This window comes from Anas acuta, chromosome 3 (assembly GCF_963932015.1).
Source record: "Anas acuta chromosome 3, bAnaAcu1.1, whole genome shotgun sequence".
Classification (NCBI taxonomy): domain Eukaryota; kingdom Metazoa; phylum Chordata; class Aves; order Anseriformes; family Anatidae; genus Anas; species Anas acuta.
The window spans coordinates 80,756,646-80,770,857 of NC_088981.1; the positions used below are offsets into that span (position 1 = coordinate 80,756,646).

At 47.2% G+C, this 14,212-nt stretch overlaps 1 protein-coding gene and 1 long non-coding RNA gene across 3 annotated transcripts in view; one reads left to right on the top strand and one right to left on the bottom strand.

Moving 5' to 3' along the window:
* Nucleotides 1-11,975, bottom strand: LOC137854504 (uncharacterized). The gene is made up of 3 exons (XR_011095197.1): nt 11,590-11,975; nt 3,076-3,231; nt 1-827 (listed from the first exon to the last, which is right to left on the bottom strand). It is a non-coding gene; the product is annotated as an uncharacterized lncRNA (long non-coding RNA).
* CNR1 (cannabinoid receptor 1) overlaps nt 10,325-14,212 on the top strand; it is an 18,431-nt gene continuing 14,543 nt past the window's right edge. Inside the window, exon 1 of one of the 2 annotated variants that reach the window (XM_068677988.1) lies at nt 10,325-11,066. In XM_068677988.1, the coding sequence (XP_068534089.1) occupies nt 10,633-11,066 (434 nt within the window). In that variant the 5' untranslated portion in view covers nt 10,325-10,632. Of the gene's footprint in view, nt 11,067-11,432; nt 11,582-14,212 lie in introns of those variants that run through there. The other variant, XM_068677990.1, reaches the window with a different exon arrangement.

Consider the following 14,212-nt stretch of genomic DNA (forward strand, 5'->3'; position numbering starts at 1 on the left):
GTGTGTCACTGTATTCCCAACACGGGGCTCTGGAACATTTGGAGGCTTCAGATCTATAGAGACTTTCATCTACTTCTAAACACTGCCAGCTCAATGGACAGATTGATTGCACTTGGGACAGGCAATCACATTATAAAATGTTGTGCTTCATGAAAATAATACATCTTTTTTTTTTTTTTTTATCTTGCACTTCAGCCAAGTTTTCCAGAGCATACAACCCAAAATTATGCAGGGAAAGTCATGATTTTACAAAGTATCTGTTATCTGCAAGAGGCACCGACTCTGGGGGGTCCTGTTGCCTACATGGCATTATCTAGTTTATCAGAGATGGAGGTGGGAAAAGCTGGAGGAATTTGTTATATAGCATGAAATTTCACAGTGACTTTGCGCACAGCTAACACGAACTGATGATGAAACTAATATTCAGAAAATACTGAAGGCTCAATAGGAGGGCTCTAGTATGTCTCAGTAAAAGTCTGAACTTGCACATGGATGGCTGGTTCACTCCAATGGGCACACATTTTTGGAACAATGTTCTCCTGAAGAATTTGACCTTGACTGTGATTCTTCCTGGGTAACCAAGTCCTGCACAAAATAAATCTAAAGTAGCAAATAACACTGAATCACAGAAACTCCAGATCAGAAGGGATCTCTGGAGGTCATCTGGTCCCGTCCTCACTCAAAGCAGAACCACCTTTGAAGTCAGATCCAGCTCTGAAGTCACAGCAGGTAGCTCAGGGCTTTTCCCAGCCAATGTTTGAACATCTCCAAGGCCAGAGACTCCACGCTCTCCCTGGGCAGCCTGCTCCACAGCTTCATCACCTTCACTGCGCAAAAAATATGAATATTTAATGCCAATTTCCCTTGCTGTAACTTTCCTTTTTCAAATTGCTTTTTACAAAAGACAGAAAAATCTTAATATTATCTCTTACAAAGTGGAGAAGTATTATCCACCTCCTAGCATGAAGAACCAGGGCACAGAAACATTATTACAAAGAAGAAGAAGCCAAGCAAAATTTCAGGGTGATTTCCCAAGTAAAAGAGGCTCACAAGATTACACTTTCAATGTGTTTGTGCCTGTCTGTTCCCCTCTAATCATTCCCAAATCTGATAGCGTTTTTTTCAACCAGTTCTGATGGAAGTGTAGTGATCTGATGGTAGATTTCCACAAGTTTAATGAAAACTGGCGTGTGGGTAGAAGAGGCAGACCCTGTCAGTTCCCTCGTTGACAAAAAGCTGCAATTGAACCCAATTGTTGTTGGGTATTCAAGGACCCACATGGCAGGGAGGCACTCTGAATGCCCCAGCTCACAGAACAGATGTGATCAGACAGCCAGCGCTGTATTAGTCACCAGAGAATCCAACCACGGGCCCAAACCCATAGGGAACCAGGCTTCATTAGTTCTGCTGCTCATGAAATGCTCTGTTGTGTAATATTTTTTTTTCCTACCTTTACTCTTACGCTTCAGCCAAGCGGTCATAAATTTCCAAGAGGGAAAAAAAAAAAAAAAAGCCTTCTTCATATAATCTCCCTTTATATATCATCCTTCTCTCACTGAGAAAGAGAATGGCTAAGAATAGCCAGTCAGATGATTTACTATTACAATTTTCTGCGGGTATATGGGATTTCTGGATGTCACTCAGCTGCCCTTAACAATAGCAAGGACACAATTGTTTCCATAGTAATACCCATTCCAAAGGGGTGAAGGTGTGTGTGTTGGGGGGAGCGTACAAAGCAAGGGGGAGGCACAGGTTGCACAGACTTGCATAAAGGACAAAAATCAGGCACAACAGAGTTGGGTTCTGCGATCCGAGCTATAGAAATTCCTCTTTTAAGATCATTTCTATTCCACTGAATCCTACAGAAAACTTACTTGAGCAAGTATGCAGGCTAAGACCCTTTCACATTTTCGACAACGCATGTACATGGGAGAGCTTCACATCTTTCATCACTCCTCTGCCTTGAACAACTAAAGCACAACTGCACCACTTTTAATGAGAGGAGACGTCCCTAGTTTGTGGCAACTGAACAGTACCCCTCGCCTTACTATTACATTTCGTACTCAGTACAATAGACAAGCGTGGTCCAGCAGGCTGGCCTCCCGAATAACCTAAGGGTATAAAATAGATGGTCTCCCTGTGTCGCACTTAAATAGAGTTAACCAGTCAACAGTCTCCTGACAAGCAGACTAAACGTGTTTTTTCACCCCAAAATACCCTCTGAACGGAGGAATTCTGATGCTGCAGCATGTATTAGTGTTTTTCTGCTATGTTTTAGTATTCCTGGTCACCCTGAAGAAAACCAGAATTGCAGAAACAAAGGAAAGGCAACACTGAAGTAAATAAAACCCTTCTGCTTCTTTCTTCTATGGCTTAATAGCAAACGCTCCTCGTATGGTCTCCCAGCTGCAGCAGGAGAAGTACCCAAGAAGATTTTAATAAAAGTAGCTTTTATAAATGGCTGATGGGGGAAAATTGAAGAACGTATCTGGGATTCCATTTGTCCAAGATGGTTCCTGGGTCTGGTGCTAAAAGCTCTGCTATTGACTCAGACGGTTATATGACCCTTTGAGCCCGAGCCAATATAGATGAAGAGAAGTTAAGCTCAGGCCACTGGAAAAGGAAAAGGGCATTGAAAAGTAGATAATAAAATAATCTACTCCATCTTCTAGTCCTTAAATGGTCCTGTTGTTTTTTAATATTCTGTAATATGAGATGTAAATCTAAATATTGTAGGCAAGTAGCTATGAAAAGACCACATTTTGTGACTGAATCTCCTGCCTTGGTTGGATCTCAGAAGTCAGCTTTCCCTAGCCTACCAGAAAGGCTGCTTCCAAGGCAGTGCTCTCCCAGGGAGAGGTTAAATTGTTGATTTTACTGAAGATGAACCACATTTTCTGGCCATCATTTTTTTTTTAGTGTTTTCTTCATAAAGTGAATTGATTACAGAAGCCAAAAAGCCCTTCCCAACCACAAAATGATGTGAGAAAATCTAACTATTCACAACAGGGCTTTGAGATGAGGTCATGCCAAAACAATCACAGCAAGGCTTCTGAAGAAGAACCCCTGTCCTACCTGCTCTCTTCCTTAGTTAATACTTTGTCCTGGAAGGTGAGCTGCATGGGCAGATCCCACGCTGAGCATCGCTGCCTTTACGGTGGATTTATTTTCCAGTGGATCCAGTGACGGTGTGGGGCTGCAACGTGATAAGCTTGTGGCATCCATTTCCCCCTAAAAAGAAAAGAAAAGGATGAGTGGGCTTGAGCTTTGCCACTTTGGTTTTGTTGTTTAAGCCCACGGTTTGCAAACCTCCCCTCGCCCCCCACTTTGCAGAGCTGAAGATGCTAGGTGACCTCTCAGTCACACGGGTGCCCCAAGATTTAAATTGAATATTCTGGAATAATAAAACCTGGGCTGACAGTGCTTCCGTGACCAAAGGGTTTTATTAAATGAAAACAAGCACGCAAATGTACATTTTATGCTGAGGCTAGTGACACTATAATGAATAATTTGCAGGGGTGGAAGGGATGGATATCTGTGATAGCATTAGCAAGCGTTGACCATTTGAGCAAATGTAGCCACAATAATTGTAATAACAGTGGAAAAGGCATAGAAAAGCTGGCAGAGATTAAAACAAATAAAATAAATAAAAAAAATAGGCCATCTCTTGAAGACTGGACTGTGATACAGCCTGGCACAAAAGAAGAGGGGAAAGTTTGTGTTTCTTACTCCTATAGACTCACTGTGTGCTTCTCCTGAAACGCAGGGGGAATTGGCTTCTCCAGGCTCCCTGCGCTTCCCTCTGCCAGGCAAACTGGTAGGAAGACCCAGCCTGGGAAGGGAGCACAGGCTGAGGAGAGCCTGAAGCATGCACACCCTGGGTTTCCCAGGAGAACAGCTCTAATGGAGTGCTACAACAGGGAAAAGTCCCACTGCAGTCCCCTGCCACCTCCCCAGAGCTGCAGGAGGGGACAAAGAAAAGGGCCGATGAGCTGTCCATCCCTCTTCCTTCTGCAGCAGCATCGAGCAGTGCTCCTTTCCCTGGGACAGCACTTACTCACTGATGCTTTCAGGAGGCATTTCATCATAGCTGGGTTTTATAGACACGAGAGCTCTTTCCCTCACCCTCCAATAACAGCCTCTTCTTATTAAGCACCGCACAAACGCGCACACAGAAGCAGTGCCTCCTCCGCACGGCTGCGTCTCGTAAGGAACTTGAGCTAGAAAACGTGTAGCCCTCATCCAGACTCGTAATTGTTTCTCTTTTCTGGAACTGAGCATGTACGCTACAGACTGGTATATACCGTCCCTATTTAAAAGCTGACATGATGGGTTGTTTTCATATCTAGCAGGAACAAGGAAAATGTGAACAAAAGTCAAGAGCGAAAACAAATCTGTATATTTCCATGAAAGAACCAATCTATTTTAGAGTCATCTTAGGTTGTGTTTTTAGTTGGGTTTTGTTTGTTTATTTGTTGGTTTCTCTTGCCATACTGATGAATGATATTAATTTGCATTGCATAGAAGTTGCAGATACAATCCTACGCCTATTTACATTAACTGCAACATTCAGGCACCCAACATCACTTGGAGACTTTCCTGACTTTGATGCCCCTGTACATCACCAAAGGTAGAGCATCGGGGAAAAGCTTTGTCATCTTGTTTTTCTCAATTTCTTCCCTTCACCACACAGCTATTTTGTTTATTTGTTTATTTTTGGAACCCACTTTTTTTTTTCTTTTTGTACTTTGCGATGCAGATTTATAATGAAAAGATGATCTGTATCCTCATTACTGTTCTATTGCTCAATGATGAAAAAACATGTTAACAAAGGAAAATGCTTTTCCGTCAGCTCATAATGTTCCCTGCTGTTCAACTGGGACTGTAAAGAGTATGGTTTAATGAAAGAAGGTGAGAAGGTGAAAAAAAAAAACTAATGAGGGTGTTTCTCTGCATTGAAAGATCACTTAGGAGCAGCAGTGATTTCCTTTGTGTCAGAAAAATATAAAAAATAAGGTTCAAAGGCAGCTTCCCCAAGGTCAAAGAGGCCCATCTTCCCTAACACAGTATACTTACTCTCCTCCCTGGCAACCTCCTCTTTCTACCTAGACCAGCATTTTGTAATTTTCAGATGGTGGAGAGAAAAGAAGTTCATGTGCCTTAGCCAGCTGCTAGCTCCTAAGAAACAGGCAAAAATGCTGTACTAGGTGCTCGAAGCTGCATGCATCGGTAACAGAGCAGCTCACAAACCCTCCGAAGGGCAATCACCATGCCATGCTTTCGCACTGAATACAAAGGCTCCTTTCCAGCATGCTGGGTCTGAGGTTTGGGCATCAAAGAGGGAATGAGCAAGGAAGGAGGAGGGGACTGTGGACTGATGCCCAAACGACCATTTCTAAGAGTCCTTCCCCAAGTGTCAGGCTACAGATGTCAGATAAGCAACAACCTGCCCTGGATCTGGGCAAGTCTTTGTTTTTAAACAGAGGATTCTCACTAGTCTTCTGGCTCTTCTCTTCCCTGTCATCTTCTTCAAGGAGCTGGTGGAAGAAACGTGACGGGGCACAGTATCGCTGCCATCAGGGCAAAGGAAAGAACCTTGTTAGTACCCTGCAGTGCCACCCACAACACAGTGGGCAAAACACTACGAAAAATCAATACAGCAGAAGATTAAGCTCCAATGCACTCTGTTTGGTATGGGTATTAACACCTCCATCAGTAATAGACTGAGATTTCTTAACAAAAGCATACGCGTCCTTAACTGTGTGACATGTCTCTCCTCTTCTTAACTCACCGAGTTCATAACCTAAATTACATAGAACAGTGGCTAAATTAGTTCATCATTGCTCAACTCCGATCTGAAAGGACAAAGCAAGAAGCAGGAGAGAATAATATTTGGGGAACTGGATAGCTTCAGGGGATAGTTAATGACAGGATAGAGAGACTTGAATGCCTGCATCACTGGTTTTAATTTGGTTCGGGGCAGTAGCGACACAAAGTCATTACCATATGATAGCTGTTTGTTTTCCTGCCTGAGAGGAGTTGGTGGTCTCGGTCTGTTCCTAGCTGGCAGATATCTGCATTACAAAAACCAGCAGCAAATTTCCCATTCTCACCAGCTGGCCGAGTCAAAAAGCAGGGTCAGATTTGGGAAAGGGGCAGGGCTGCTGTGACACCTGAGCAACAGGCTGAAGCCAGCTGCGGGGACAGCCCGAAATGAGGACATTGCCATGCCTCGCCTGTGACAGGAGCCTGCTGTCACCTCCACCTTGCACAAGGGACCAACATTTGGCTAAATATGGAGCTGGACACTTTGCAAAACCCCTGGGTAAACCATTGACTTTCATGGATTCTGGATTTTTTTTTCTTTTTCCCTTTATTTGCTTGGTGGCAGTAAAGTTACTCCTGGACAATAACATTTCTGATTGGGTTTTTATTGTTATTGTTTGCAATGTGGCAGTGCCCGCAGGTCATAGCCAGGATTGTGGCTCTGTTGTGATAGATGCTCACAAACTACTAGTAAGAGACAGTCCCTGCCTTGATGGAGTTAAAATTTAAATAGAAAAGTCTGACGGTGGTGGAAGAAGTGAGATGCTATTATCCTCATTTTACAAATTTGGGGGGATTGGGGGAGGGGGGGCTGAGCTCCTGGTGCTCTTGCTGTGAAAGTTGTGGATGTTTCAGTGCTACTGAAAAAAAGAACGGCAGAATGAGGACTTGAGCTTTTGGGCGCCAGCCTAACCCTGATGGATAGCTTGCAGAGCAAATGTAGAAAAGCTGGAAAATCGTGTTCCCTTAAGACACTTCTTCCATCTGCTGCTGCAGTACCTGATCATTTGAGGTTTTCAGGCAGGCTGCTCTTTGGGTTGAGAAGGCTAGGGCAAGAAATGCTCACTGTTTAAGGTCTTGTTTCACAGCTTTTCCTCCTTGCAAAAAGGAATTTCCATCATGGCCTCTAGGATGAGCAGAATAATGTTTATGGTGGAGACCCTCTTCTCTTTTCTGGAGAATTTATGACTGTGAAACTGTGGAAGAGCTTGTGTGCACCCTTGGTTTTCAGTGCTATCCTAGCAGCAAAGTCTCCAAAGCCAGCCAAATAAAGATAGAGCTTTAGGACAAGCAGACAGTCTTCTAAACTAGGAACAGGACCAAATCTTTTCTCTCATTTCAAAATGAGTCAAGAAACTGCCACATAAACCTTGAGAAAAGACGTTCATCTGTGAGCAGGACACGGGATGTGGTTATTAGAAGACAATGTACCTCCAAGTGCCTCTTTGGAGATCATTTATATCTTCTTTGTTTGTTCTATCTACCTATGGATGATGAGAAAAAAGTGAGCAAAACGTTCAAGCTTATAACACAAGGCAGCAGCAGGAAACACGCTTGAGAAGAAGAGATGGGGAAATCTTGAAAGCAGCCATGGAACTCCAGGGTCTACAAAACCAGGGTGCAAGCGATCTCAGTGAGACTACTGAACAACCTCACCTGATTGTTACATGGATTTTTGCCAAGTAAATCATCAAGCCCACTCATTAGGCACATCTGATCAATGTATACAGATAAATAAAATGCTTCATGGCTGGAATGCAGCATTCATAAAATGATGGGCAAAGTTTATTTATCATAAAAATATGATATAATAGTATTTGAAAAAAAAATCTGTCTGGTAGAGCAACAGTTGGTGATTTGTGGCTTAGAAAAAGCACAGGATCAGCTGGATTATCTCCTCTATTACCTTGTTTCCTTCTCTTTCTGAAATAGGGAGTGAAGGAAGTTACAGCTGCAGTAGTACTGGGGTGGCCAGAAGATACCTGACCAATGCACTGCTTCGAAGAACATTAACTGGGAGCAACCAAAAGAAAAGTAAGAACATCTGATCTTAGGGTCTATGTCCACCCCCATCTCTTCCTTCAGACCTCGTCATTGGTATTGGAAGGCTTTATTTCCACTGGCAGCAAGGCTCAAAGTGTGAGGAAAGACAAGACTGCAAGTAGCCTGTCACTATTTTAAGTCTTTCACAATCATGTAGCTTAAAAAAGTGGCCATTGATGTATTCTGGAGTTCCATCACATGGTTGGAAGCCCCACAAAATTCTAGTTTTTCTAGATGTTTGGGATTTCAAATTTTGTTCCAAATCAGAATAACGGTGCTCTCTACCTCCAGAAAGTCATGGAGAAAATTAATTACAGCTCAATGGAAACATGATTCAGCTTTTCAAATTTTGTATTATTTTGTAATATATAATATAAAATGAAATATTTTGAAACCAAAACTCATTTTGAAAGAAGAAATTGAAACATTTAGCTTGGAAATGTCAAAACGAGATGTTCCCACACTGTTGGAACATCCCTCCACCACTTACTCTTTTTTAAATGACATTTTCAGTGAAACCGACACAAGTTTGCAAAGCGATCTGATTTTGACAGGGTTGCATTTTCCAGTGGAAAGCTGTTCTTTCAGAGGTTTTCCAACCAGCTCCACCAGGAACAGGTGTCACAGGATCGCAACAACCTTCTCCTTGCCAAATCGCTAAAGTAAAGGCGAGATCTGGATAAACGTTTGGGGAGCGCAAGGCACGAGAGGTCACAGGACACCCCACCATGAAGAAGGCTGAGAAGCTGGTGCTCGAGTCACCTCTGGCTACCGATACCGAACTGCTGCGCCTGTGGGCTGAACTGGCAGTAGCAACTGTGGAGGATTTTTAGGGGGAAAAAAAAGCCACCTCGGTGTGTAGGCATGGCTACATTTGTCAACATCACAATTTCCCTCCCTGCTCTCCGAGTTTAGAAGTGACAGAAAGAAGGATTACCCCGAGATTGGAGTAAATCCCAGTTCAGGATGGGGATCTTTCATCCAGCCATGAGCGCGGAGGTGGAACGAGCAGTAAGTAACACATTGCCCTAAATTCACCCCGTGGGCTGACTTGTGTCCAGCGATGTCCTCTGGATGGGACTTGCCTTTGCCAAGGAGCTGCGCTCCTCCACGACTGCGGAAGAGAAGCTTAACCAAGTAGGTTCACATTAAAGGCAAAAGTACCAACCTTTCAGGGAAAAAAAATCAAATGAAAACTCTCGGTCCTCTGAGGAGAAGTCAGTACTTTCTGAAATGTAAAGCTGAAGAGAAATCTGCTCTGATTTTACTGCAGTGTTAAATAAAGTTCTTTTTACACACCAGCACTTTTGAATTACCAAACAGACTGACTAATATCAGAAGCTTGAGTTGGGCACAAATGAGTTAGCCTTTTTTCTTCTCCAATTTTCTCACAGGAATGCCACTTGAAAATGCTTCCTTTCTTGTTAATTTAACGATTATCATCAGGAAGAGCCAGCGGTGGGAAGGAAAAAAAAAAAAAATGTAGGCAGTAATTACGATTGAGCAGAATCGGTATGGGACTAAGCACAAGGGAAGATGAGACCGAGGCAGCGGGTCTGGGATCCTCGGCAGATGCGCCAGCCCGCTTCCCCAGAGCCCTGAGATGCTGAGTGCCTCAAGCCCTGGGGGCCCAGACGGAGAAACCTTCAAGGGGAAGGCTCACCATCAGATGGCTCACACCTCTCGGGTTGGGCATCCCCGAAAATAGTGCCACCCAAAGTCTTTAATCCTCGCTCGTGAAGAGCGTATCTCCCTGTGGGTTTCTCCGCTGAGGGATGAGGGACCCGGGCTATTCCTCTGCCGCTGGGTGGATGTGGTAGATGGACCAGTTAATGTCTTTAGACACTATGTCAAACGATAAATATTTATCATGTTGCTGTATTAATACATGTGAAGACAAATACATATTTATGACACTGCAGAGGGAGAAGCACACGGAGCAAAGCCAGCTGGATATCACATTCTTTAGGAACCTCTTTTGAAGAAAGCCCAGCCTGCCGGTTGTCCTTGCGCCTTCGGAGCCACCTCAGCCCGGGGAGATGCGGGATTCCCCGCAACGTGCCCGCCACCACCACGGCTGTTGCAGCAGCACAAGACCACCACAGCCACTCTCTGCCAGCCTCGGGGGTAACATGGGGAACAAATGCTGGCAAAACTCCGGTGCCCCGCAGCCGGGCACCACCACGCAGAGATGCACCAAGCCTTGAGGCACACGGCTGCTGGGCGATGCCCCTTGGGGTGCCTCCCCAAACCCACCCTCAAGCCCTCGGGAGCTTCTCAATGGAAGCCGGGCTCCCTCCTGGGGGCTGCCCCGAGGCCTCAGCCCCTCGTTCTCCGCCGCCACAGCCCGGTGGGGCGGAGAGGGCGGCGGGCGGGTCCCTGCCGGGTCTCTGCCTCCCTCCCTCCGTCCTTCTCTCCCTCCCCTCGGGCGGGGAGGCGCCGGCCGCCCCCGCGGGCCGCAGGCGGCGCTGCCTCGCCCGTCGGCTGCCGGCAAGGCCCCGCGGCACGACGAGGCTAATTATAATTAATAATTTAGAGCCCCTCGGGGAGGGGTAGGGGAAGAGAAGGGAGCGGGAGGCGGCCGCCCGGCGGGGTACGGGGCACGGGGCACGGCCGGGGCAGGGGCAGGGCTGGGGTCCGCCGCCCGCCCGCCCGCTGCCCACCCCCGGGGCGAAGTTTGGCCGCCGCCGCCTGGCTTCCCCCGGCGCTGCCAGGGCCAGGACAAAAGGCACATTAACACGTGATGGCAGCCGGGCTTCATAAATGGGACCGGAGAGGGGCGGCAGGCTGCGGGGGGTGACGGGGGACGAGGCGGCGGTGGGTGCCGGAGCCCCAGCCCCATCCCCAGCCCGCTGCCTGCCCGCCCCGCTCGCTGCCTGCGGGCGGAGGCGGCGGAGGAGGGCCGGGGGCGGCGGTGCTGCTGGTGCTGGAGGTGGAGGAGAAGGAGGAGAAGCAGCAGCGGCAGCGGCAGCAGCAGCCGCCCGTGGAGCGAGGGCGGCGGTGGTCGGAGAGGAGGCGCCAGGGGGGGAGAAGAAGAAGTCTCCCACCTCCTCCTTCCCCTCGCCGGCACCGCCTCCTCCTCGGCGCTCCCCAGTGCCGGGGTGCCCGGGCGGGGCGGCGCTCCCGCTCCCCGCTCCCTGCCGGGGGTCGGCGCGGCCGGAGCAGGAGGGGGACACGAGGCCGGGGCCGTGCCGAGGGTAAGGAGGGCGAGGGGCTGCGGGGAAGGAGGGAGGGAAGGCAGGAAAAAGGGTCCCGGCGGGGCTGAGCCCCTCGAAGTTTGTCGCCTAGGGGAGGTGGGGGGCGACGCCGCTTGCCCCGACGGCGGGGCGGCTGCAGCGCGCTGCCCCCTTCTCCGTCAGCCCGAGCGGCTTTGGGGTCGGGGACGGGTCCCTCGGGACACCCGAGGGTTGCTGCCCTCGTCCCCGTGCGCATCCCGGTCGCCAAACTCCGCAGGGCTGCTGGGCTGGCAGAGGGGGCAGCCCCGCCGCAGGGTGTCCCCGCGGGGGTTTTGGGGCCGGCCGGGGTCTGCCTGAAATTGGGAGGGGTGTGTGTGGGGTGGGGGGAGCTCCGGAAACTTCAGGCGGTGGCTGTCGGGTGAAGCTTTCGGGCGGTCCGGCGCCGATCCGAGGGGCCGGGGGGGGTTTCTCCTAGCCGGGCAGCTTTTTGTTCCCGAGCCGGCTGCGGAGCTCCGCCGGGAGCACCCCTGGAGGAGGTACGTACCCGGCAGCAGGCGGCTCCTTCCCGTGCCTTCGCTTCGGTTGGGGAAAATGGTGTCAGATGATGAAGTCCGGAGTTGTTTGGGTGGTTTTTTTTGGCTAAAATTATCCTGAGCGGTGCTTTCTGTACGCCAGTACAGTTTTGGCGTATGGCTTCTCCCTTCAAGAAGGAAAAGGGAGAGGTGCTCCAGAGAGCAAAATACTCCTTCTGGAGTACCCGCAAGTTTTGCTTTTTTTAAAAAAAGAAGCATCGTGTGGCTTTTTTGACCTGTTAAAGGTGTGTGGTGTTTCTTTTTCTCCTTGCACGTATCCTCGTGTTTTCATTGTTCACCTTTCCTTAAAGGAATATGGCTTTCTCTGCTGGGGGTGGCATTGCTGCTCACATGGATCGAGATCGTGGGGAGGATCAGAGTGCTCTTTAGTACAGCGTATAATACCAAAATGTGCAACATAGCAAAAAAAAATATCTTGGGAGTACTTAATTCTTCTCAGATTACACCTAGTATCAGCTGCTAGCGCAGGTTTTCTCCTCTAAAAAAGAAAAAAAAAAAAAGGTGTGACTCTGCCTGCATAATAAATATCCGTACTAGAGTTTATTAAATCAACTGTAAAAGAAATGAATATAATGTCTTTAAACAGTTTAGAAGATGAATGTGTAATTCCTGCTTTGCTTGAGGTTAAAATTAGTTTTGTAGCAGCCGGGATACATCTTTGCTTTATTATCCATTGGTCTTTGGAATGAGAGGCAAAGCCATTTGAATAAAAGCATTTTAAAACAAAACTGATAAAAGCAATAATTGTTTGACTGAGCCATCAGGCATCTATTGCTGAGGGGGGAAGAAAGAAAAGTTGGCAAGGTAAAGAAATTGATTATTTGCTTTGAATTTATCTCATCAACTGTTCGGTAACACCTGAAACCACAGTAATTAAATAAAAATACCTACAAAACTCTAGGGGAAAGTGGAAGCAGGCTTTAGCATTGCGAGGATGGGCGGGTGGGTGCTTTGATCCTGGCTGTTGTGCTTTGGTGAATTATGTTAGCTCAGTTGCATGAAGAGCACCGTTTCGAGCCTTCATGCTCTGCTGAAGGAATGGCACATCTCAGCCAAGGCATGTCCGTCTGTCTCTTTCTGTGTTCACAGGTTTCTGATTGGGCAACAAAAGTTTAGAAACGGAATAACTTCTTTCCCCCCCCAGTCATTTCTGACTTCCATCCTTTAACGTGGCCATCCCCAAATGCTTGCAAACTGTGATTCCGCTCAGATTTTGGTGCTGGCAGTGTTACGCACTGGGGAGGGAGAGCTCAGGTGGCTCTCCTCTCTGTTGGATAAAAGTAGGTGAGGAGATTAAATGGCAGGGGAGAACCTTGCTTAGTGTTGCCTGAGCGTTTAGCAAATACATCGCTGTGCCTGGTTCCTCAGGTCTGTCCAATGCACTGTCTTCCACTCCCCCGGTTTCTCTCCTCGTGCCCTTTTTAAGGGGAATTACCTTCACTTCTCACGTGCAAACTTTGCGACCTCTCCCTAGCTGTTCCGTCAGCTCTCGAGGCATCAGCAGCATTCATTTTGTCAACAGTGATTTCTCTTCATTTCTTTGCAGATGTCTATATTGGCTTTATCTCATTCTCCTCATGAAACAGTAAATGGTTTTAGATACATTTTTGCTGCAATTTCCCAGATAGGTTGGGCTATCTACGATGATGAATGTTCCACAGAACCACTCATCAAGCATTTAAGCGAGAATTTGGAGATTTTTCTCCTTGGTAGCAGCAAATTCGCACAGTCTGCTGCTGATTTAAAATATGTACTGCAGGCGACCCTAACACTGGGATTTGGCCAAGTTCAAAGCAGCTGTGCAGATGGACATAGAAGACAGAAGGCAGAGGGAAATAGACCCTTTTAATCATAACAAGGCTGCTCTTGTTTTCCTATCTATAGTGGAGATGCATGCCAGCCCCTTGTACTTAAAAGCAAGCTTGCAAATGTGCCAGAATAGACAGCAACAGCATTTGTTATTAATGCAAAGTTAAAAATGTGACAACCTGTCTTCTCAGTATTGCTCTTTATGTCTCCATTTCTAGCCTGATGCTGCGCTGCTGCAAAAAAGCGCACGCCTAATTGCTGCTGGTGGGATAAGGATGCCCCCCAGAACTCAGCCTCGGTGCAAGTGCGTGGCTTTGTTAATGATCACCGCAACCAGCCATGGCCTGTCCTTTTGAAATGGCCGTAATGACTTATAAATCAATTGCTCGTTAGAAAGAACTTTCTTTTTTTGCTGAAGGTGCCATTGTTACCCGTGAAAAATGATTTGGCTTGCACCATAAGGGTGGCCCACGTTTTGTTACGTCGTTGGTGCCTCATGCAGGGGCATTGTGGTTATGCACACAGCGAGCTCACTTCTGCCTCTCTCGAGTGGGAACATCCTTCTCGTTTCATCTAGCTGCCCACATCCAGATTACAGATAAAATAGATATTTCACTACTGCATTAGTTAATAAGATTTCATTCATTATACCTCAGCTGGGCTGTTGGTGAAACTGGCTGCTCTGTGCCTTTCAGATGTTGTCTTGTTTGTGTAGATCAAGGCTGGATGGCATCGAATTTTGCCTCAACCTGTGTTAACCTCTTT